This window comes from Chlorocebus sabaeus, chromosome 5 (genome assembly GCF_047675955.1).
Source record: "Chlorocebus sabaeus isolate Y175 chromosome 5, mChlSab1.0.hap1, whole genome shotgun sequence".
In the NCBI taxonomy this organism is placed as follows: domain Eukaryota; kingdom Metazoa; phylum Chordata; class Mammalia; order Primates; family Cercopithecidae; genus Chlorocebus; species Chlorocebus sabaeus.
Genome location: NC_132908.1, coordinates 74452288 through 74478346, shown reverse-complemented (window position 1 = coordinate 74478346; position 26059 = coordinate 74452288). Strand labels below are relative to the sequence as shown.

The window sequence follows — 26059 nt, the reverse complement described above, 5'->3', positions numbered from 1 at the left end:
GATACAAACTCAAACAAATACCATAATCAATCACTCCCAATCACCCATTGGGACACACATTGTTGATTCTATTTTTTTTTCCTCAGACAAAACAAATAACTTTGTTTGTTTAGAGATAATAAGTTATTTGCCCAAGGCCACACAGATAGTAAATAGTGAAATCTATGAACTTAAAAACTTGAGTCTAATCCTTTTCTTTTTCCACCACAACAGAAAAAAGAAAAATAAAAACAAAACAAAACAAAAACACAGGGGCATGTCAATGCCCCTGTTTTGCACAATTACAGTGTCCAGTATTCTCTAAGGTAATATGATTCTTAGAATGTTTTTGGGGATGGCAATGGCTACACCTGATTACACAGGCCCACAAAGGGAGTAAAATTTTTATACAGCTTTTAAACATTTGAGATCGTTGCCAAAAAAAGAAATAGTGTTGGAAAGTGCCTGACATAAAGTTCTGCCAGGTAATCCTATTTTTCTCAAAGATTGGTATAATTTTAATAAATAATATAAGACTGTCTCAGTTTTCTTCTCATACTAAATTATTAGTCAGAGGCTAAGTTTAAAGAGTTATTATTAAGACATAGCATCTTGAAGGAATGAAGATAGAGGTTTGAAAAAGAGACCCTGAAAAGCTCAAAACATAGAATGAGGGATCTGAAGACATGTGAGGGAAGACACAGGAAAATTGGGAGACAGTTCCTTAAAATAATAACACTTTCTTCTATTCGTATAGTACAGCACAGTTTGTCATGGGCTTTCATACACATCTCATTAAACTTTGTAACAAGCTGAGAAAAGCAAGAAGTGCAGATACCATTAATCCCATTAAATAGATGTGAACATTGAGCCTCAGATGAGAAAACTGACCTGTTAAAGGCAGCACAACAACGCTGACAGCACATGACAGAGGCAGAGTTGAGACCTGAGTAAAGGTCTTCCAACTCCTTGCTTTTTGTGTATCCCATAACACCATGAAATCTCAAGTAAATCAAATGTTACTAAAATAAATAATTTTAAGATTCAGGAAAGCCGGGGCATGGTGGCTTATGTCTGTAATCCCAGCACTTTGGGAGGCTGAGACAGGTGCATTACCTGAGGTAAGGGGTTCGAGATCAGCCTGGCCAACACAGTGAAACCCCATCTCTACTAAAAATACAAAAATTAGCCAGGCGTGGTGGCGCACGCCTATAGTCCCAGCTACTCAGGAGGCTGAGGCAGGAGAATCGCTTGAACTTGGTAGACAGTGAGCAGAGATCACTCTACTGCACTCCAGTCTGGGTGATAGAGCGAGACTTCGTCAAAAAAAAAAAAAACAAGATTCAGGGACAAGAAGACTGAAAGGAAGCAGTAAAAGGAAACAGACGCAGTTGCTTCGGTTTTAGTCTCTATACTGCCGTCAATTAGCGATGGAGTTTGGCTGAGTCTCTGAAGCTTTCCCCAGCTCTCATACTCTATTTGTTTGATGGTCCTTTATCCTGTGGGCTCTGTTTCAAACATCAAAATCAAAGCTTAGGTAGAGAGGGAGAGACACTTGGTGGTCTTGAGAAAAAAGACATTGACTTGTATGCTTAGACTCAGAGCTAAAAGCTAGCCTTGGCCTCTACACTTTCTTTTCTGTTACCTAGTAGGTGAGGAATATCACCCTGTCAAGTCTCCTGAGAGACATTTAGCTGCCTTTACTTTTGTCCTACCAAAGTCAACAAACATTGCTCCCGTGATGCTACTGCTACATGTTAGGTATTAAGGGATGGAGTGTTTTAATCTCCATTTGGTGCAAAAGGGAGGTGAGGCCAAGAGAGAATAAAGTACCTTGTCCAAGGTTATATAGTTGATACCAGAACTGGGAATATGAGCCCTTTTTATATGACTGCCAAGCTTGACTTCTGACCTCCAGGCTGTCATTGTGTGATCTATAAACCATGGTAGGCTTCTATGTCTTCTTGTCCCCAAAGCTTATCGTTCGGAATATTTTTTTGGATATGCTAAGAATATCAAATGAAGACACATTTGATTTCTTAAAAGACATCACTAAGTGGATGACAAAAGAATCAGCCCAGCTATAGTTTATTAATTTTCCAATTTGAGGTGAAAAGTGACTCAAAAGAAGGAGTTAAGCAAAGAAGATACAGGTAGTATGGAGATGCTCCCTTGTCTTCTACTCTCCTGGTGAAAGGAAGGCAGGGATTGCTCATATGAAAAGATCTTAGGCCTCTTGCTCTCCTGTTCCTTCCTCAGGTTGTCGGTATCCTCAGCACCAATCATGAAAATCCAAACAGTGTCAGATCAGTGAACAAATCTCCCTCTTCCAAAACCTGCTTCTCTATTGATGCAGATTATAGAGCCCCATCCTGTATTTTCATATTACACTCAATAGAAATCCCAAGTCTTGCTCTGTCATTAGCTCAATTAAGAGACAGACTGCCAAAGAATCTTCAGAAACCCACTGTTTTATTAGGTTGGTGCAAAAGTAATTGTGATTTGTGCCATTACTTTTAATACTTACTGTAGGGATTTTGTTAAGTATATCATTTGCTACAATATATATTCACGACTTTATGAAGACAGTATTTTTCCCTCATCTCAGCACAAGGATTGGCTTTATGGATCTTATAGGCTCAGTACAGTATATACATTGGTTATGTTTATTTCTTTGCATTGGCTGTTAGGAAGCTCTGAGCCAAACTGATCACATTCATTCTCTATATCATTTTTGTTGTTGTTGTTTTTGAGACAGAGTGTAGCTCTGTCACCCAGGCTGGAGTGCAGTGGTGCGAACGTGGCTCACTGCAGTCTTGACCTCCTGGGCTCAGGTCACCCTCCCACTTTGGCTTCCCAAAGTACTGGGAAGTGTGGGAAGTGCTGGGCCACCATGCCTGGCCTCTATATCATCTTAATACTCAACTTCATCTCAATCTCTGAGTACTTTGGAGTTTCTACTTTTTAAATCCTTACACTCCATTACCAGTATTACTAGTATTGTGAATGGTTCTCAAACTTTATTGTTCATCAGAATTTCCAGGAGGGCTGGTTAAAACACAGATTGTTGGACCCTACCTCTGAGTTCTGGACTCAAGTAGGTCTGGGGTGAGGTCTTAAGTTTTTCATTTCTAAGTTTCTAAGTAATGCTGATGCTGCTGATCTGGGAACCACACTTAAGAGAATCGCTGATTTTATTTTTTTATTTTTTTAAAGCTAATTCAAGTCTTTTTCTAAATGAGACAGGGTAAAAATTAAATGGTTAAACAGAAAGTAAATGAAAGTTCTCATTGTCCTCCAGGGCAGTTGAATTTTTGATCTTAGTCCAGAGGATTATAGTTATCCTTGGTAGATTTGGTGTTATTAGATTAAGTTTATCATTCTCATTTGTCTGTCTCTTTCTTGAATCTGAATTCTTTCATCAAAAAAAAAATTAATTCTTCCTCCTGGATTTGTATCCTGTGAAAATGTGGTTATCATGACACAAACTTCTACCTCTAAGTTGCTGATAAAAATATCTGACAGGCTGCCCCGTTCCTGGTTACTAAGGATGTTTGTGAAGACCATGAAGGATGTCATGGAGGAAATTTAAAACACAAGACTAGCTCACATCCTTTCTTATCTCCAAGACACCTTGAAGTCATGTGTAGTAAACTCGATAAAGACTATGAACCCTGTCTCTTTGTGAGCAATGGCAGTAGATCCTCTCCCTCCACCCATAGTTGCAATTGCTGAGAAGAGGGGGTGAGCCTTGAATACAACCACTTTTTTAAATGCAAGTCAGGATCATTTATTTTTTTTGACATTTATTGTTTTCTGAATGTGCACATCCTGGCTCCAGCTCTGAGAGTCTCTTTAGTGAAAGCACATACTCTCATGCATTGTTAGGGTTGCAAAGGACCATTTGAGTAGCCCAATGTCTGTTGTTCCCATGGAAAAAAAAAATGATCAAAAAAAGGGTGGAGTCTTTCTGAGAGGACTCTCCTTTAGGGCTTTGTGACTGTTGGAGGCATCCCCAAGAAGCTAACAGAAATCTGACCATTCTAATTTCTCTGATGATGGAGGATGGGAAGGAAAAGAATTGATTTGTGGCTAGTAATTGTAATAGGTAACTTTTATGGGGTGCTTGCTATGTATCAGGCGTGGTGTTGAGTGTCATTTCATTTTTTACAACAATGATAATCAATGATAAGAGATCAACAATATTACCCCCATTTTACAGAGAACAAAACCAAGGCACATTGAGGTTTACAAAATGTTGGTTTCACCCGGTTTACAACGCTTGTGACAGCGAGCGATGTAAATCCAGGGCCTGTGCTCTTGACTAATGTACCTGGCTCTCCTAGAGAAAGATCATTGCTCAGTTTTCCCAGTTACAAAGACAAGACCTCTCCACTCAACTAGCACATTGGGCACTCACTGTATACTATGCTGTATACTAGGTAGTGGATGCCCAGAGTTAACAAGGGGTTCCAAATTCTCATGGGGAAACAGAATCATAAAAACCGATCACGGCCGGGTGCGGTGGCTCACACCTGTAATCTCAGCACTTTGGGAGGCTGAGGCAGGTGAATCACCTGAGGTTGGGAGTTCAAGACCAGCCTGACCAACATGGGAAAACACCATCTCTACTGAAAATACAAAATATTAGCCAGGTGTGGTGGCACATGCCTGTAATCCCAGCTACGCGGGGAGGCTGAGGCAGGAGAATTGCTTGAACCCGGTGGGTAGAGGTTGCAGTGAGCCAAGATCGCACCATTGCTCTCCAGCCTGGGCAACAAGAGTGAAACCCCGTCAAAAAAAAAAAAAAAAACTGATCACAATGCGATGATGAGTGGTCTTCTAGAGCAATGGTCCCAAACCTTTTTGGCACCAGGGACCAGTTTAACAGAAGACATTTTTTTCCATGGAACAGGGGTGGAGCGATGGTTTCCGGATGATTCAAGCACATGACATTTACTGTGCATTGTATTTCTATTATTATTACATTGTAATATATAATGAAATAATTATACAACTCAGCATAATGTAGAATCAAGTGGGAGCCCTGACGTTGTTTTCCTGCAACTTGATGGTCACATCTCGGGGTGACAGGAGATAGTGACAGATCATCGGGCATTAGATTCTCATAAGAAGTGTACAACCAGCTGGGCACGGTGGCTCATGCCTGTAATCCCAGCACTTTGGGAGGCCGAGGCGGGCGGATCACGAGGTCAGGAGATTGAGACCATCCTGGCTAACATGGTGAAACCCTGTCTCTACTAAAAATACAAAAAATTAGCTGGGTGTGGTCGTGGGCGCCTGTAGTCCCAGCTACTTGGGAGTCTGAGGCAGGAGAATGTGTGAACCCGGGAGGCAGAGCTTGCAGTGAGCCGAGATTGCATCACTGCACTCCAGCCTGGGAGACAGTGAGATTCTGTCTCAAAAAAAAAACAAAAAACAAAAACAAAAGCCCACAACCTAGATCCCTCACATGCGCAGTTCACAATAGGGTTCATGCTCCTATGAGACCAGTACTGGTCTGTGGCCTGGAGACCCCCTTTCTAGAGTGTAGGCAAAGTGCTCATATAGCCCCCAGGGCACATGCTAATATACAATATAACCATGAAGTCAAAACATCAACCTCCAGAAAGTTCTCCCCAAAGAATTCTTCCAAGTAGTCCTCTGCAATCACCAAAGCTAAGTTTAGATCTTTAGCGTTAGCTTTCTGGCTCCTCCTCAAGTGGGTTGTTGACTTTGGGCCTTAGTTTTTCCATCTCAACAATGGGATAGTAACGTACCCACCTTATGGGCTGTTGTGTGGATTGCATGTGACAGTATATGTAAAACAGAGTACCTCGTACACAGTAAATGGTCAACAAATATGAGCTGCTATCTGCATCACTGTCATCACTATGACAGAAAGAAAATGCCATAGGTCCGGTTCCCTGGGAAACAGACTCTGAGACTGAGATTTGCAGCAAGAGGTCTGATGGGGAGTGTTCTAGAAGAGAACTCCTGGATGGGCAGGAGGGAAGCTGGACTGGGGACGGGGAGAAGTTGAACTCTGATGTATCAGTAAAGTGGTCTCAGTTCATCCTTGCAACGTTCCAGACATAGCATGGTTCCTTAGGTAATACTGAATCAAGGCAAGGGAACTGAGCCTTTGCACCCCTGAATCAACCAGGCAGGAATGAGGGCTGCCCCCAGGGAGGGGGTGCAGCCTTGGGGAAAGAGACTTCCTTTGGCTGAGAACAATTCCTCAGGAGAAACCAGCTGTGAGCTGTCGGCTGCCATCACTCCTGGTAGCTGGGGGAGTGAGCACTGAGATTCTAAAAGGATGCTTTGGGGTGGTGCACACCAGCACCCACTACGAGGAGAGTGGTGTGATCTCCCCTTTCAGGGTTTATTCCCTTGTGATCACAGAGCAGCTGTCACTGATGGTGAATTTTTATGAGGCTCCTTTGCATAGCAGTCCCTGAGGAGGAAAGATCTAGTGGTTTCTATAACAAATGGTGCAAAGGCAGGAAAGAGAAAGATCTTTAAATAAAAACCTGAAAGATTGAGAGGAGGGGGAAAGAACCTGCTGGGATCAGGTGCTTCTCACAGAAAGCATCCCTTAGGAGTGGGCATGCCCCTTGCTCCCACTCTCTCAGCCCATCTCTGGTCCCACCCCGCCTTCGTATGGAAGGGAGAAGACAGCACAGAGTGGCCACGGCTTGATTTCTCCCTGGAGCCACCAAGGACTAGCGTCCCCATGGAGAAACAGTCCATTTTTGCTATGACATGACAGCTGTTTCCTAAGGTATGGCTGCTGATAAAAGTAATGTTTAATAAAAAGAGTTGTTTCCATAGAAAAAAAGGAAGTGAAGATTAGAAAAATAAAGAGATCAGGCCGGGCGCGGTGGTTCACGCCTGTAATCCCAGCACTTTGGGAGGCTGAGGCGGGCAGATCACGAGGTCAGGAAATCGAGACCATCCTGGCTAACACGGTGAAACCCCATCTCTACTAAAAATACAAAAAATTAGCCGGGCGTGGTGGTGGGCGCCTGTAGTTCCAGCTACTCAGGAGGCTGAGGCAGAAGAATGGCGTGAACCCGGGAGGCAGAGCATGCAGTGAGCCGAGATCGCGCCACCGCTCTCCAGCCTGGGTGACAGAGCAAGACTCCACCTCAAAAAAAAAAAAAAAAAGAAAAAAAGAAAATGATAAAGAAAGAGATCAAGGAATTTTAAAAAGGGGCAGAGGCTGGGCACGGTGACGCACCTGTAATCCCAGCACTTTGGGAGGCCGAGGCGGCCAAATCACCTGAGGTCAGGAGTTCGAGACCAGCCTGACCAACGTGGTGAAATTTCGACTCTACTGAAAATACAAAAATTAGCTAGGTGTGGTGGCTTACGCTTGTAATCCCAGCTACTCAGGAGGCTGAGGCAGGAGAATTGCTTGAACCTGGGAGGCAGAGGATGGAGTGAGCCAAGATCTCTCCATTGCACTCCAGGGCAAGACTCTGTCAAAAAAAAAAAAAAAAAAAAAAAAAAAAAGGCACAGACTAAGGAAACAATAACAGAAAAAGGAACAAGCAGATAAATACACACGGGATTGGTAAACTGCTTGGGGAAAATATATGAAAAATCACACTTCAGGGCTTTCTATGTGTCTGTGGGAAGTCAGAGATAACAACACTGGCAGAGAGGCAGACATCAGATAAAACACCATCAAATTCTCAACAGGAAGCTTTTACCAGCCCTCTGCCTGGGAACCTTAACCAGCGCTGCATTTGTGGCAGCCTTTGCCAGCTCTGGGCAGAGCCAAGCGGACCTCAAGCGAGGCTTTGTGCCAAGCAGACGCAGCAAGGGAAGGTGCTCTCTTTGCTTATTCTGCTCTCGTCTTGCTGATAATATGTTCATCAAAGCACTTAACTCCCAATCCATGCGGGGTCAAAGAAGCAGATGTTTGATTCATTTTCTCATTGCCCCAGAACTGAAGCTTTTGTTTTTGTTTCTTATCTCAATTGAAAACTTGAAAATGCCTAGGAAAATAGGCATTGATCTCAGAAGATCTTGGGCATAAATCTTCTTTTTTCTTTTTTGATTTGCTCAAGCGCCGGTTTTGTTATCTCAAGACTGTGAGAACAGACTGACACAAATTTGCTGGGGAAGAAAAAGCTCACAGTGACCAAAGCAAGGACACCGTTTATGCAAATCTCAGGTGGCAGCTCTAATTTGAGAATAGCCAGAATTGTCTCGGAGAGGTCTTAGGATTCACCTGAGGAATCCGTGTTCAATCAGAGGCTGGAAAGGGTATGTTGGGATGCTCAGACTCCCCTCCCACACCGCTGGCCCGTGGCTCTTCACACCAGTCCTCTTGGTGACCAGTTCCACGTAACCCTGTCCACCCTCTCTAACCACTATTTTAAGAGAAACAAGCCACTGCAGCCATGGGAGACATACGGAGTTTTCTGACCCATCTGATTTTATTCATAATCTACCACTTTACATTAGTAGTGCTGTCATTGACCCACTGAGATCCCTTTCTCCATAACATATGCTGGGAGAAAAAAGTTCTCTTTGCACTGGGACTTGCTAAATTTGTACACCACTGCTGGAGCTGAAGACCACCACCGTTTCCATCCTCAAGAAGGAAGCTCATTGTAGCAGGAGCACAAGATGCTAACTCATGAGGAGAGAGAGGATAAAAGATGGAAGGGAAAGGAGAGGGGAAATCCCAGAATCCCAGGGACAAACTCATTGTGATGGCCAGCATGGCTGAAATAAGGACAGACAGGAGGGAGGAAGTGACTTGGCAGTGATGATGAGGGTAATACAGCTTGGGGATACAGTTGTACGAGTTCTTTGTTTCTACCGTGTCTGAGAAAAGAAATACATTCAGATCATATGTCCAAATTAGTATTCAAAACACACCTCAGTAGTATTTCCAACGTAGAACAAAACGGCCAAGGAGACACATTGAGAATCTAAATGTCTAGAGCCAGTTTTCAGCAGAAACAGAAAAACCGGGTCCGAAAGTATCCAAAACAAGCACTCCTGGATGCTGAGACTAACTCTTTTGACTTTGAGACCTGGAGTTATTTACTCTCAGCACCTCCTCAGGACACAGCAGGAGGTATTTATTCCTAAGGTCCCTGTAAAGGTTAACATCTTTATGCTCCACGTTTGATGTTGACCAAGGCATTGACTTCAAACAGGTGCTCAGCAGTGACTGGTTGCATAGAACATTTAATGTCCTTCAATTTAAATTCAACAGACCCCTCTGTGTTTTGGGGCTTGGCTAGGCACTAATGTCACAACAGTGACAATGACATCTCTGCTTTCCAGGACTCAGAGATCAACAAAGGAATGACTATACAGCATGACAGTTCCATAAGAGGAGGCTGTACAAGAGTCACAGCTAGTGCAGAGAGGGTAGTTCTTAAATCACGTGAATGGGATCAGGTTCTTCTCAAAGAAAGTATCACTGAATGGGCGTGCCCCTTGCTCCTGTTCTCTCAGCCTCTCCAGCCGCATCTCACCTCTCCACGGAGGGGAGAAGATAGAGTGGTGATGGCTTGATTTCTCCTCGGAGCCAAAGATGGACAGGGTCCCCATGGAGAAAGAGTCCATTTTCACTACAACGTGACAGCTATTTCCTAAGACATTGCTGCTGATAAAAAGAATGTCTAGCCAGGCATGGTGGCTCACGCCTGTAATCCCAGCACTTTGGGAGGCTGAAGCGGGCAGATCATGAGGTCAGGAGATTGAGCCCATCCTGGCTAACATGGTGAAACCCTGTCTCTACTAAAAATACAAAAATTTAGCCGGGCGTGGGGACGGGCGCCTGTAGTCCCAGCTACTTGGGAAGCTGAGGCAGGAGAATGGCATGAATCCAGGAAGCAGAGCTAACAGTGAGCCCAGATCATGCCACTGCACTCTAGCCTGGGCAACAGAGCGAGACTCTGTCTCAAAAAAAAAAAAAAAAAAAAAAAGAATGTCTAGTAAAATGGTTATTTCAATAGGAACAAAAAGGAGATGGAAACTTGAACAGACACGTCCAAGAGAATGCTCTGGAATGATGGAAATGTTCTGTGTCTGCGGCTCTCCAATATGGTTGCCTCTTGGCCACGTGGTATTGAACACTTGAAATGTAACTAGTGTGACTAAGGAACTGAACTTTTGGTTAAGTAATATTTAAGTCTAATGGATCCTAAGGAGGAGACAGCAGCAGCATCTCTACGCCATTATCTTCCCTGTAGACTTTGAGCAACTTTAGGGCACAGGGCTTGTCTTAAAATCTACCTTTCAATGTTCAGTGCTTAGCACAGGGCACATTAAAGGCTGGCAAACAATAATTTCTCCACTGAAGGTGTAAGTAGGAAAATACCTAGGAATGATTTGAGAGCCCTCTTCTTTCTTTTTGCAAAAGAAATAATCTCTTAGCTGTGCTTGGCTGGCGGCCCTGCTGCGTCCACTACTGTGATGGTGAGAAGGAAACTGAAAAGATCAAAGGCTTGCTTGATTGATGCGCTTCAAAAAAAAAGCAAGGATTTACTCCTGGAAGATTAAAGACTAGATATGAAAGGTGAATAAAGATTGCCAAGAAATAGCAAGAGCAAGGTTTCAAAATCTGGAAGAGTTTGAAGACAGCAGAGAAGAGTTTGGAGGGAGCAGCGGCACTTGGGGGATGTACACAGGAAAAGAAAATGTTTGAGAAGTCTTGTCCGTGCCGTGAATGGATGCAACTTTAGTGTGTGTGTGTGTGTGTGTGTGTGTGTGTTTTCTTTTTTTTGAGGTGGGGTCTCGCTCTGTTGCCCAGACTGGAGTGCAGTGGCACGATCTCGGCTCACTGCAACCTTTGCCTCCTGGGTTCAAACAATTCCCTGTCTCAGCCTCCCGAGTACCTGGGATTACAGGCGCCTGCCACCATGCCCGGCTAATTTTTGTATTTTTAGTAGAGATGGGATTTTACCATCTTGGCCACGCTGGTCTTGAACTCCTGACCTCATGCTCCACCCTCAGCCTCCGAAAGTGCTGGGATTACAGGCGTGCGCCACCGTGCCCGGGCAACTTTAGTGTTTTCTAAGGGACTCAAGACTTTGACAGTGCTTTTCAATTATTTTGGAAGCTGGGTGTCCGTTCAAGAGCAAACAGGCCCAGCTATCTTAAGGACACAAATGGAAAAAAGATGACTAGGAAAGAAGCCTGCTAAAAATGCAAAAGGAAGATGTGGAGTCTCCCACATGTGCTGCTGGCTGAGGACAGAGATGCTGAGGCTCAAAGCGGTGGGAGGGTGAAAATTGCCTTTGTCATTCATTTCCTATGTAGTAGTAGTCCCGGAGACATGGACTGTCTGTCTCTCCTCCGGGGTCAGACAGAGAAGGCCTTCAAATCTGAAAGGACTGTTTCAGGAAGGCGGGCGCATCGATGGCTGCATCATGCATCCTCGATTCCGGCTACAAAACGTTAAGTCAGAGTTTATTACGAGGTCCCCAATCGGAACAATTTTAGTGAGTTTAACTGAGCGGATAAAGGGAAACCAATTAGAAAATCATTCAGACCAATCACAGGTATGGTAGGTTTAATAGCTCCCCATTAGCTGATTGAAATAGGTGTAGCATAGATAAATGAAAAACATTTCTTTCTGATCCTAGATGAGGGATGCCAATTTTTTTTTTTTTTTTTTTAATGAAAGTGTGTACTTTGATGGACAGTCCACTCAGAGATACAAGTGTGCCTGTGTTGGGAGGAGGTGCAGGAGTACAGAGAGTGCAGTTTGAAAGTCTCATCAGGGCTCCTTTGAATCATACCGCTCAGACTATCTGGGCCAGTGGGGCTGCCCCACAATGTGGCCATTTGCATGAAGAGCAGCTATGTCTTCTGGGAACAATAACAAACCTCATCCTAAGGGAAAGTGAGTTGGAGAATACAGGTCTGGATGAAGAAGACAAAGAATAAACAATGGAAGATTGGATGTTGAGTGTTGTCGTTCTGCACCGTTCAAGGTGTTTTTTTTAGCTTTCAGAGTTCTTGTCTAGAACAGAGCAGTGAAAGGCAATGACAAGGAGCACGAGAAGTGTAGAAGCTGGAAGAAGAAAAATCCTGGTTTGGGAGCAACTTCTCTGTGGCTTGTTTGTGTGATGATTGGTGAGTTCCTTCACTTCCTTGGTCCTGCGTCTTCATGGGTAAGATACTTGGTATCACAGACCATAAAACACGGCATAGAGCGGGCAGATCACCTGAGGTTAGGAGTTCGAGACTAGCCTGGACAACATGGCAAACCCCATTTCTACTAACAATACAAAAATTAGCCAGGTGTGGTGGCGCATGCCTGTAATTCCAGCTACTCAGTAAAGGCTATTATGGGGCCAGGGGCAGTGGTTCACACCTGTAATCCCAGCAATTTGGGAAGTCAAGGCGGGCAGATCACCTGAGGTCAGGAGTTCGAGACCAGCCTGGACAACATGGTGAAACCCCTTCTCTACTAAAAATACAAAAATTAGCCAGGTGTGGTGGCACATGCCTGTAATCCCAGCTACTCGGGAGGCTGAGGCAGGAGAATTGCTTGAACCCGGGAGGCAGAGGTTGCAGTGAACCGAGATCAGGCCACTGTGCTCTAGTCTGGGCAACAGAGTGAGACTCTGTCAAAAAAAAAAAAAAAAAAAAAAAAAAAAAAAAAAAGGCTATTATGATAATAGTGAAATATAAATAATGTATCTTTCCTATTAACTCCAAACAGTGGGAGCATTAAATATACAAGGTAGCATGTGCTGCTGTGTAACCTGCATTGGGAAGAAAATGTGCCACAGCCCAAGCAGGGAGCCTGAATTTCTATCTGGAACAGGGAGAAAATGGGGACATATTCTGGGTAGCTTTAGTGTATGGCAGTGGGAAAAGAACAAGACCATAGGAAAGGTTCAGGATCATTTGGGGAACCAGGAGAACTGTGTTTCTGAGTACCTACGCAATACCTCTTAGGCAACCCTTGAAACTCTCTGTGGGTATTGAGAGGTGCAGTTTGGGGGTCCTGATACCTACGGAGGGTAGGGACAGAATCGTAGAAATATGGTTTGAGGATTTTAACATCCAGGTTGGTCGGCCTTGGAGTCCCCAGGCATACATGATAATCCCATGTATTGCAGGGATGCTTGAGTGATTGCTCATGGAATAACAGTCATTGGGTCTGCATGGCAGGTTCTCTCTAAGAGCTTTGGTCTGCGGCACTCAATAGAGCCAGATGTCAACAAGGAGAAAATTACAGAGCATCTTGAGAAGTCAGAGACCCGCATTTCCCAGGCTAGAGAAAGTAGTTATTAGCACAAAAAGTGAATTTCACTTCCAAGAGAATAGATTGTGTTAAGGAGAAGTAAAACTCCTGAAAACATAGTTCCTTTGGTATTCTTCCAGGTTCTCACTCAGATATCTGCATGTGAGAGGCCTCAGGAGAGATTTAGGTTCTTGCTGGAGAAAGCTGAGATGAAGAAGGGAAGCTTGAGCCTCACTCACCAGGAATGACCATTGTTTGTATCAGGAAGGTCATGTTTACTAGAAAGTCAGTAATCTATTTACTCATTCTCCAGGCTTATTGAGTGCCTACTGAGAAGCAAGCACCATGCTTGGCATTCAACACTTAACTGATCACAGAGAAAATTCTTAGAATTTCCAAGGTTACCAAAAAGATTTACAACATGATGGGTCTCAAAGTTGAAAATATATGTTATTTAATGTGACTTAATAACTGTGCTGAGAAAGGTACAATCACAGGAGAGGGAATGAACCTGACTTCTCCAGTTCCCCTCGGATTCTTCACTTTTTACTGGATAAAGAAGAGTCTCACGTCCACCCGTGATGGCTACCATTTAAATTAGTCCCATGTGCTTCTTATCCCCCACCTTCTGGTAATTACTCTCCAATCCTTTTGGAGTATTTACCCTCTTCTTTCCCCCCAATACACACACACACACACACACACACACACACACACACACACACACCCCATGTATTCCAGCGGGGCTGTCAGACATGATGCTCACATTCTTTTAGATCAAGGTAAGACAGCATGAGGCACAGGTGTGGTCAATCACAGCTCCTCATTTTCTTAAGCCAGAGAGAGAAAGAGGAGAGAGAGGGAGACAGTGGAGAGGGGAAGAGATGGAGAAAGTGAAAGGGAGAAAGGGGGAAAGACAGAGGGAGGGAAAAGAAGGGAGGGAGAGAGACAGAGAAAGAGAGTGAGAGACAAGGAGAGGAGGAGCAGGACTGGGAGAGGCAGAGAGGGATAGAAATCTCCAGGGCCTGGTATGTTATTTGTAAAGGACCAATCAAATTCCTTCCTTAATACATGAAAACTGAGAGAGAGAAAAAGTTCTCTTTGCACTGGGGCTTGCTAAATTTTTACACGGCAGCTGCAGCTAAAGGGCACCACCTTTACCAGCCTCGAGAAGGAAGCTCATTGCAGCAGGAGAACATGAAGCTAACTTATGAGGAGAGAGGATAAAAGAAGGGGAAGGAGAGGAGAAAGTCTAGAAACCCAGGAACAAATTCATCGTGATGGCCAGCAGGGCTGAAATAAAGAGAGAGGGGAGGGAGGAAGGGAGTGGCCTTCCTGTCCTCTGAAGATCTCTAAGCTTGGTCCAGTTTCTAGCACACAGTAGGAGCACAATATATTTTGATTCCATTTCCTCTCTTGGCCCTTCAGGAATTAATCTTCATCTTCTTGTATATGTCATGACACAGTGGCACATCCTGCTTGAGCTACTTTTGATGTCAGGGCTTTGTACTCTTTGGGGGATACAGGTGGAGTCTGAATGAGGGACTCCATTCAGAAAATTTTATGAAGCATGGAGGGACTTTTTAATGTCCTATTTCTTTGTACCTCCTCCCCACCATTAATATCTATCAAACACATCTTATACGACACACACACTTCATTTATTCATTCATTCAACAAATACGAAATACATCAACATCCTTGCTAGGCACTTTAGCTGCATTATTTTTTTCTATCCCCACACAAAAACTTTTACACCATACATGCTATTATTATATCCATATTACAGATGAGCAAACTGAGGTTTCAAAAGACTAAATCATTTTTCCAAGGTTATACAGGTTGCTAAAATTGGTAGAGCCAGGATTTGAATCCAGGCTTGTTTTAATTCACACATTAACTATTTTATAACCAAGAAGCATACTGCCTCTCATCTGGCTTGGGTGTATGGCCAGTGCCAGGTTGAGAAAGGAATCATTGTCATCCCTTGCTCAGAAGGTAATTATCCTGCATTAGGCTCTGGGAACCACAGTTATTTAGAGAAGTCAGGAGTGAGAGGACCCAATGCTTTGACTTCAGGTTCTGTTTGGTGAGGCATTATTTAGCATGTCCCTGGCTCCAGGAAAATTCTGGGGATGAGGCATCAGGGTCATTGACAGGAGACTGAAGACAGACGCTGACTGCATGTTCTCATCAAGAAAATATGATGTTCAAAGATAAAACAGCTTCTTTCACTGGAACATCTATTTTGTCTCCTGAGCCTTCAGACATAAAACTTATTTTGATACCATGACTCCAACCGATGTTCTGTATGAAATCACACACAGAGGAATCAAACTAATTTGAGATTATATGCTTGCCACCCTTTCCTGTCAAGAGTCTCTTCTTCCTTCTAATTACACTTTTTCTTCTGTGACAAATGCCAAGATGTCCAAAAGGCTCTCTCTTAGGAAGAGGAAGTCCCAGGAGCTTGGGGGTCATTGGGGCACTATTTCTTCATGCCTGGGTGAGCTCTGCTGTCAGTGTTGAGTGTCAGTGATGGGTCCAAAGTGTGGGATTTGACTCCTTTGAATGAGAGTGAACCAAGCTCCAGAGGCTGGATCGTCTATATACATCCAACTAGCAAAGAAATCCCTGCAGCAACCCATGGGTGGGGATGCAGGGGGCTGGTGGGAAGGCAGCAATAGATGAGTCCAAATCTATTCCCAACCCTGGAAGTTGGGTGGCTTTGAAAGCCAGCTTCCAAAAAAAAAAGAAAAGAAAAGGAAAAAGAAAAATTGCTGGGCGTAGTGGCTTAAGCCTGTAATCCCAACACTGTGGGAGGCTGAGGCAGGCGGATCACCTGAAATCAGGAGTTTGAGACCAACCTGGCCCACATGGTGAAATCTGTCACTGCTAAAAATACAAAAAGTAGCCGAGGGGTACATGCCTGTAATCCCAGCTACTCAGGAGGCTGAGGCAGGAGAATCACCTGAACCTGGGAGGCGCAGGTTGCAGTGAGGTGAGATGGTGCCATTGTCCTCCAGCCTGGGTGACAGAGCAAGACTCCATCTCAAAATCAAAATAGATTTAAGGGGTACAAGTGCAGTTTTGTTGCGTGGATATACTGTGTAATGGTCAAATCCGGGCCTTTAGTGCACCCACTGCACCAGTAGTGACCACTGTACCATTAGGCGATTTTCAACCCTCATCTGCCTCCCACCCTCACACCTTTTAGAGCCTGCAATGTCTATTATTCTACTCAGTGTGTACCATGTCCATGGGTACCCACTTCTAAGTGAGAAGGTGCCAGATTGGACTTTCTGTTTCTGAGTTGTTTCTCTTGGGATAACAGCCTTCATCTCCATCTATGTTGCTGCAAAAGACATTATTTCATTCCATTTTATGGAAAAGCCAGCATCCTACTCCCGGCTGGCAATGTAGTTTAGTGTGAGAACCACTAGGAGATGGCAATTCATGTTCCAGTTCTGTATGTAAAAGCCCAAGTCATTTGGGAAGACACACAACATTTATTGAGTACCCACCATGTGCAAGCCACCATCAAGACTTCTGCAGACACTCAGCTAGTCTTTGTAACAATACGTAAAAGTGCGTGTCATTAACAAAGTGGAGAAGTAGACAAGTTGAAAGTGCTATTTGCTTAAGATCACACAGCCACAGTGAGGTAGAGTTAGGATCTGAATGCAAATCGATTGTAGCTTCTCACTATTTCCATTCCATCCCTGAGTCCCAGCTTCCTCTCCTAGAAAACATGGATGATAATTTTGGTGACACCTACCCCATGGGGTGGTGAGGATCAGATGAAAAGCTGAGGTACATAGTAGGTTTTGTCACTGCAAAGATGCTGCAGATAGATGGTAGGGTGGGTGCAATGATCAGTCGCCATTCCCTTTGCCCATCATCAGCCACCTGCCATTGGTTTCTCACTAGTCCCTGTACAGTTGAGATCTGGCTGCTGTTCATAGAAACCTAGTATACGTTGGATGTTCTATAAGGTTGTATCCCCATTTTATAAGTAAAGCAAATAATACTTAGAGAGCTAAGCAACTGGCTGGGCGTGGAGCCTCATGCCTCTGTAATCCCAGCACTTTGGGAGGCTGAGGCGGGTGGATCACCTGAGGTCAGGAATTCGAGACCAGCCTGGCCAACATGGTGAAACCCTGTCTCTACTAAAAATATAAAAATTAGCTGAGCGTGGTGGCAGATGTCTGTAATCCCAGCTACTTGGGAGGCTGAGGCAGGAGAATCTCTTGAACTCGGTACGCAGAGGTTGCAGTGAGCTGAAATTGCACCACTGCACTCCAGCCTGGGCGACAGGGCAAAACTCTGTCTCAAAAAAAAAAAAAAAAAAAAGGGGGGGGGGGTGGGGGGAAGGGAGCTAAGCGATTTGCTCAAACACAAATGGTTAATAAAGGGCAAAGCAAAATTTTAACCCATGTCTGCCTGAAACCAGAGCCCCAGCACTTTCCAAAGAATAAGCAGCTTCCTCCCCATCTGCACTGAGTCCCTACCAATGCTAGTTGACCAACTAGGTGGAATGAATAAATTTTTTCTGAGTGGACCCATCCACCTTTGTTCCTGCTCTTCCTTCAGGCTCTTCCTTTTGATCCCAGGTTATTTTTAATTCAATACTTTCAATCCCCCAAAAGGTTTAATCCTGAGGAAATACCTACCACAAACAAGTCATCAGAATTATGACAACAGTGTTGATTTTTAGCAAATTAAAATGTTCTAAATGGCACAGTTTAGCTATTTGTTGTTAAGCTGTTAATAAGCTGTTAAGCTATTTGCCATTTACTTCACTTTTATTTTCTGAAATTATTTCTACTTGGATGAATCCTATTTCATGTAAAATATTATTATAACAAATCTCAGTTTCTCAATCTTTTTCCCACTCTACTGTAAATTCTACCAATTATTGCTCTATTAGTGAAGTTATTCTTTGGTGGCTATTTTTTTTAGCAGCAGAATGGAAAAATTGGAAGACAGGAATATGTGAAGATACAGATTGAGGGAGGGGGACATAAAACGGAGAGAAAAGACAAAGGCTTCCCTATTGATAGTGAGATCAAAATATTCTCAGGGGGCAAGATGGCTAAGTATAAACAGTGGGTTCAAATGATGGGGTCAAAACATATTTCTTTGTTCTCATGAGCTAGAAGAATCACTGATTCTAGATTTCCTTTCGTCTTCAAATCGCCAGAAAAGCAAGAAGTCCATTTCATTATTAGATAAAGAGCGGATATTGTCACCATCCCCACTCATCATCAGCAAGGACTCAGTTGATGACAGAATGCAAATTTCATTAAATAAAAATGACCCCTGAGCTAGCACTTCCATGTTCTCATCATCAAATGAGGCTTAAATATGACTCAGCATGGAATCATCATTTACTGTCAAATCCTGACGCTTCCATCCAATACAGAGTGATTCAGAACACATTATTCCAATCTCCATGTCGGAGTGGCTCCTGACTTGGCATTAGAAACCCTCTGAGCAATTTCTTAGTTTTGCAAACATCTGTGTCACTTAACCTCATGGATGCCACTTGTTTATTTGAATAAACACAAGGAATATCATGTTGGCCACGTTTCATTGCATCAACCTTACTAGTGACAGTTTAATGCTCTGTTGTTTGGGGATAACTTATACTCAGTTTGCCAATGTAGCAATGGCCTGATCAACGTAAAGGAGGCAAAGGGAGGAACTCCAATATTTTGAGTGGTTCAAGGAGTGGTGATTGTGATTGTGTTTAATCAGCATGGGTGTTCTGGGTCAACAGTCATAGTAACTCCATCTAGATGGATCCCCCAAAGCATCCCACATACTATATCTCACAAGTGTAGACAAAATGGATGTAGTTCAGAAACATAATGGCTGTTTTGGGGTGGGAGGCAAGATACTACTGTGCAATTTTGAGTCTTAGCAGTTGTACTTCAAATCAGTCAAGTACATTCATGGCTCTTTCTCTGTATATTCCTGTCTCTGTGCCTGTCTGCCTCTCTGTGTCTCTTGGTCTCTCATGATTTGTGTGTGTCTCTCTCTGTCTCGTTCTCTTTTCTGTCTTTGTCACTGTGTCTCTTTGATTCTCTGTCTGTCTCTCTCTGTCTCTTTCTCTTTTATGTCTTTGTCACTGTGTCTCTCTGATTCTCCAAAATGTAACGAGCCATATGGGTTTTAGGCACACTTGGGTTTTCACACGGCTCTTCCACGTAGCAGTCTGTGATCCTGATGTGTCTGTGAATGTCAGTTTCCTCATCTTTAATTGGAGATGGCGATACTGATTTTGTTGAGTTGTCATTAGGATGAAATGAAACAGAGTGTATCGCAGGCAACTCAGTTCCTGCCTCATAACAACTGGTCAATATACGTTTGTTCCTTCCCCCATCTCCAATTTACTATACCCTCGTGACATATTAGAATCCCACCAATCTGGTAGCTTTCTTCTGATGTGGCCTGCCCTCAGCCCATTTTCAGATCAGCCAATGGAACCATGACTGGCTGGAACCATTTTTCATCCAATTGGTCTCTTTCCAGCAGTTTCATGTAGCCTCTTGCTGTAAATCACTCTGGGAAAATAAATGTCCCTAATCCATTAGTGCCCTTCTACTGCAAGCCAATTGGAGCCACAAACCAGACAAGGTTTGTTCATGGCCACTTAAATACATTCCTGCAGCCCAACACGGAGACCCTCTGCCAGCCTAAAATCTTAGCAGCCCCTGTCTCAGGGACACTCAACTGTGACAAGACTGATAGCAGCAAAGGCACAGTTCTGACTCATATCAGTTAGGGGAGAACCATACACCTTGGTTTGCTTAAGACAGTTCCAGTTTATGATTATAGCTTCTCCTATGTAGGAGTAATTATAAACGGTGCCCCTTTTGCTTTTAGAAGAGGTTCAGTTTGCTTGAGACCAGCCTGAGCAACACAGTGAGACTCTGTCTCTATAAAAAATAAATTTTAAAAAAATTAGCTGGGCACGGTGGGACATGCCTGTGGTCCCAGCTACGCAGGAAGCCAAGGCAGGAGGATCACTTGAGCTAGGGAGATCAAGGTGGCAGTGAACCATGATCACACCACTGCACTTCAGCTTGGGTGACAGAGCAAGACCCTGTCTCAAAATGTAAGAGTCCCAGTTTGAATAATAAATGATATAAGTATCTACAGCAACCAAACGTAAAAGTTTAGATGATAATGGTTATCATTTTTTGACTACTTGCTATGCCTGTCTCAAAATATAAGAGTTCCAGTTTGAATAATAAACTATATAAAGTATCTATGGCAATGAAAAGTAAAAGTTTAGATAATAATGGTTATCATTTTTTGACTACTTGCTATGCCTGTCTCAAAATATAAGAGTTCCAGTTTGAATAATAAACTATATAAAGTGTCTATGGCAACGAAAAGTAAAAGTTTAGATAATAATGGTTATCATTTTTTGACTACTTGCTAAGCACCAGGCATCCTTATAAAGGTCTTTGTATATGGCATGTCATTTAAGCTTCATTACAACACTATGAATGGGGGGGATGCTATTATGAAATGGATGCTCTGTTTTATAGCCCAGGAAACAGAAGCTTGTTAACATGTTCTTAACAACAACATGGCCAAGGCCAACCAGAAGGCAGGGTTTGTACCTCACCCAGATCCCATCTATGGGCAGCACGCCCATCCCCAAACTGCTGGAAGTGTTGGCTGCTCAAGCCTCAGTCATCCCTTTCCCTAGAGAATTTTGCTCAAATAGAAGCCACTTCTGCTTGAGAGGCTCGATGTCCCCACTTAGGAAGCAGCCCACAGCCAATGACACACAAGATTCTGTCTGTTCCTTGCTTCAAGGTGGGACTGACTCTGCAGTGGGATCCAGCTAAGACCACATCCTTGCTTAACACCTTCCTCTTCCCTAGCCTGCTTCCCTTGTTCCCATAGTTCTAAAAGCAAGTTTTCAATAAACCACCTGGAAAAGGATACCTGTGTCAGGCTCTGCCTCCAAGGAGCCAGACCTAAGACATCCAGTTAGCAAGTATCAGAGCTGGGACTCATGTCTAGGAAGCTCTCTTAATCACTAAGCAAATGTGACATGATATTGCGTATATTACATACATGATTAAAATGATGGCCTCCAAGTTGTCAGGTCACCAAGCAGCATATATCACATTGGTCTAGATATGGCAACAACAGCAGTCACGACGAATCCTACTTATTGAACGCTGACAACAGCCAGTGTCTTTCTTGCATTGGATCCTCTCAACAATACCATGAGGTTCATTTTATCATCCCCACTTTGCAGATAATGTATGGGAAGTTTGGAGACATTGAGACACATCCCCCAAGGGCATATGGATAGGAAGAGAAGAGACTTAAGCTTATATCCAAGTCTATCTTTCTTCAAGGACCACATGCTTTTTCCACCTGATCACTTAAACCTCTTGTTGCATAAAGAATTCCATGAATAATTGGTGAAATCTATCTGCCATCAAAACTGACATTTTAAAAAACAGTTTAGACAGAAGACTCTGCTATCACTCCAACCTTGACTCCAGCAACAGTCGTTTTTGAGCTGCGTTTGACCAAAATGCCTCTACTTTCTGGAGAAAGCCACACTACTTTGGGAATAGCTAGAGAATATTCTTTTAAGCCAGACATAAAAAGAGCAAAGGAAATACCTTCGGTAGAGAAAAGAAAGTGAGACTTCATGCTAAAAGGGGAATCACATGTCCTATGGCTTTTCCACCAAGGGAGACAAAATGGAATGAAAGGAAAACAGCAAAAATTCAAGGAGAAGCAGATTCAAATCCTAACTCTATTATTGTGTGATGTATTTGGCAAATTACTCAATGTTTCCAAGCCTCAATTTGCTCTTCTGTTCTACAGGAAAAATACTCATGCTATTGGCCCATGAATGAAAGAGGGTAAATGATATAAAATAGATATTCCTTCCTGCCTCATCTCTTCCATTTTCATAAAATGTATAGCCAACTTGGAACGTCATTCCAGGTCTAACTAATACTGGTTCAAATGGACTATGCTTTATTCCAAGCAAAAAGCATATCCTATTATGACAAAAAGGTTGCTATTAAAAATAGAGAGCAGATAAAAGGGAGACCTTCATCCAGGAAGCCATCGGCTGATTCATAAAAATACAGAATGAGTCATCCTGGATCCCAAGGCTAAAACTTATAATCAATGGGTATGTCTGGCCAGCCAATCCCAGCCCACTGGAGAAGGAGCTGCCCAGTGGGCCATCTTTACAAGCCTATTACAATCCTTCCTTGTAAAACCATTAACTCTGTTTCCAGCTTGGTGAAAGGAAAATCAATCTGGGCTGTTAGCAACACTGTGTCCTAAATGTACCTGCAGCCTGGTTGGCTTTCTGAACAGCTGGGGTGGGGGAAGTGCAGTGATTCCTGTGTGTGTGTATGTGCGCGTGTGTGTTGAGCTCCACTGAAGAACAGGCTTGCACATCTGGCTTTGAAAATCAATGTCTTGGCCTTCATCTTGACATTTATTATTTCAAAATGCTTCAGTTCCTATTAGCAATTATGCAGTTAGCATAAGACTGGAAAACACAGAACTATGTGTACTGCAGATGATGCTCTTTCCTTTAAAAAGTAGTTTTATCATTTTCACTCTCTGAATATATACCCTGACATAGAATCCTAGAATCCCATCCTCAATTTGGATGAAGCGTCATAAATTACATACACATACATATGCAACTGTATATATAATTGCATATATGTATATGCACATATATGTATTCGTGTGTGTATGCAGGTAATATTTTTTGATGAAGTGGTTAAGGAAGGAGAGTTCTAAATGCATGGTTTTAATTGTACTAAGCAAAAGCTCTTCCACTAGCAAGTAAAGAAAAATAATGACACAACAATCCTCCTCCGGGCTCTTTCCTCAATCCATTCATTCAGCGATAAGTTATTTAGGGTGTGCAGTGTGCCAAACAGTGTACTAGGCATTGTGGGGTGGGGGAGTGGGCTGGTCTTTGGGGATTTAGCTGCGACAGGGCAGGTATAAGCTCTCCTTCTGGGATCAAAAAACTTGATTCAATAAGAGTTCATTGTACAGGATCCCCTGGTTTGCAAAAACCTCTTTCCTTACCCTGAATTCCTCACCAGAAGCCCACGAGTAGTGTTCAGAGTCAAACCTGACCAGCTGCATATATGAGCAGCAAGGCAGGGATCAGCGCCTGCGTCTCCCACTAGCTGCTTTCTAATCTGGCAGATGAAACCTGCGTCTGCTCTCAAGGTGGTGAAGGGGAGGGGACGCTCCTTTGCATTTCTCTTGCCTCCAGATCAGGTCCAGATCTTGGGTTTCTGATCTAACCTAGGAGCTTGTGAGCTGGCTGTTGCTTTGGAGAGCAGTATGTACTAGGAGGCTCTACAAAACAGATGGGAAGGAACAGGCTCGTCTCACCGTGATAATAGCAAGTTCCCCTTACAAGTTTAACATGCAAACCTAGTGTTGGGTCCAGTCCGCCTCTGTCGGGTAAACCCTTCCCAGAACTTCAGGGAAATGATCTTACAGTGCCCGCACAAAGAGAGGCTTAAACTCTCCCAGGGACTCTCAGCTGAGCCTGAGGGCCTGGAGAAGTTCCCCCAGGGGGAATGGGGAATAGAGGGCAGCTTAGAGAGTTGAGCTCCTTCTGAGATGGGAGCAGGAATTCCGGGGAGACTGATCAGCGTTTTTTCCCCTCTTGGAGAAACAGAGGATGGAGAGGGGGATGGAGCGGATTGCGCTGCAGCCCTGGCCTCCACCCTCACCAAGCTTGGGTGCAATGTACCGACCATCTTGCTTCCTAGTTGCTTTCCCCGTCAGGCTACGGGGAAGAAAGTGTGCAGGAGGCGGGACCCAGCCCTGCACCCTGTCCCAGGCCCTTCAGGACAACAGCATAGAGGTGAGAAAAAGATCAGGTATCAAATTCCCGGCCAAGCCACTTAGTGGCAGCTGAGTGATCTTGGGCAAATCACTCATTCTCTCTGAGCGGCGGCTTTCTTATCTATAAAGGGATCATGATGGCACCTGACTCATGAGGTCCTAGGAAGTATTAAATAGGATCGCACATGTAAAACTACCAACAGCAGCTGGCACACAGTGGGCTTGCGGTTCTTAATACATATATTTTTAATTCTGTTAAGCATCAACCCCCCTGTGTAGAAGCTGAGTTGTCCTCTCGGACGGAGAACTCCCGTAGCGCAATCTTCCAGACCCTGGGTGCTTGGGCGCCAGCATTCTCCCTGCGCTCAGGAGCTCACATTTTCCTCTCGTCACCCCTAGATCTGTCTTGGGGAGGCCACCCCTCTGCATCCTCCCCAGCTTTGGCCCGGGGAGGCTCTGAGACCCGGGTGAGCGCGCGGAGGGGGTGCGCGCGGCGGCTCTACCCGGGCAGCATCCCAGTTGCAGCTTTCCCACCCCCTCCCCAGCGCCCAGCGCGCAAAAAGAGAGAAAGCGAGAAAGGCGCGGATACTGGACCAGGCTTTGACGCGGATCTTGAGCTCGCCGTCCTGAGGCTCGGGCATGGCCTTCCTGGAGAGCCGCAGCTTGTTGAGACCCCCGAAGCCGGCCAGCACCACCGCGCGCATCTCCTGGGCGTCCCCGAGGCGGTGCGAGCCGTCGCCACCGCCGCCCTCCGCAGGCTCCTTGCCTGCCTCCTTCTCGATCATTTGCTCCGTCTCCTCCGCCTTCTCCACTCCTTCCTTGGCCATGGCGCTCGAGGGCGCGGGGCGCACGGGCTGCGGTGGCTGCGGCGCTGGGCGATTGGGGCTCCTCTCCCGCGGGTTCCTCCTGTTGAATGTGGGATGCTCGGCTGTGCAATGGCTGCAGCCTCTGCGAGCGCCGCCGCGGTCCACAGTCTCCGCCGTAATCCTCACAAGAGCCGTGCCCCTAAGCGCTCCACCCCCGCCCCACCCTTCTTTCCTGTCCAAATGAAGCCTGAACTCCAGTTCCTGAAATAGTCCCAAATTAGGCTCGGGATCGCGACCCCAAACCCAGATTTGCCGAAGATCTGTGACTAAAAAGAGCCTAGAGAGGCCACCTTGTCATCCGCCTATCCGTGGGCCCAGTACTTGGTTATATACGGCACAGGCTCGGGTGCCTTGAAATGGACCGAGACGAATGTCTGGGCCTGGAGGATGCCTTCCCGCTACAAGGTTGCCCTCTCTCCCTCCCATCTGCGAGGCTGGGCGGGATAGTCGGGAAATTGGATCGTTCCTCAAACAGCCAGTGGAAGGGCGGAGAGGTTTGGGAAGCAGGGAACTAGAGATCCCCCTCACTGCCCTGAAGAGTCCAGTCCGGGGTCTTCTCACTCCAGACCTGCAGGGTCAGCCGGGATGCTCTTTTCTGGGTATCACCAGGGGCTTCCTTAAGACGGTGAATTCTCACCACTCACACCATTTCGGGCTATTAAAGAGGCTAGACAAGAATCCTGTACCAGAAAGGATCCTGCTCGTGTTCTGATCCCCGGAAGACCAATGTGTACCCGCTCCCCAACATGCACGCACATACACAGAGTAGTAACTGGCGTTTTGTTTTGTTATCAGGCTCTTTGAGAAAAAGAGCTCATAGAAAAACTTGGATTTTCTTAAATAAAATGATGGGAGAGGAGTTGGTTTTCCTAGGAGCAGTTTAAGGAAAGAGATGCAGTTGAGGAATTAGGTCTATATTCTATTATAGTTGCTATGCCATCGCCAGCCTTGAGATCTTGGGCAACTCATTCAACCTTCCTGAGCCTCAACACCCTCATCTATAAATTGGGTACATTGATTTTTTTTTTTTTTTTTTTTCTGTGTTGTGTGAAGTACTGGGGTGGATATGATTTCAGTGAGACATGGTCCT

General features: G+C 44.5%; 1 protein-coding gene across 1 annotated transcript in view; it reads right to left on the bottom strand.

The window, feature by feature from the left end:
- The window catches only part of VAT1L (vesicle amine transport 1 like), a 185737-nt gene extending 160665 nt beyond the window's left edge, over window positions 1-25072 (bottom strand). Inside the window, exon 1 of the mRNA XM_007994140.3 lies at window positions 24698-25072. Coding sequence (XP_007992331.1) covers window positions 24698-24930 — 233 coding nt within the window. The 5' untranslated portion in view covers window positions 24931-25072. The remainder of the gene's footprint in view (window positions 1-24697) is intronic.
- Between the last annotated feature and the right edge of the window lie 987 nt (window positions 25073-26059).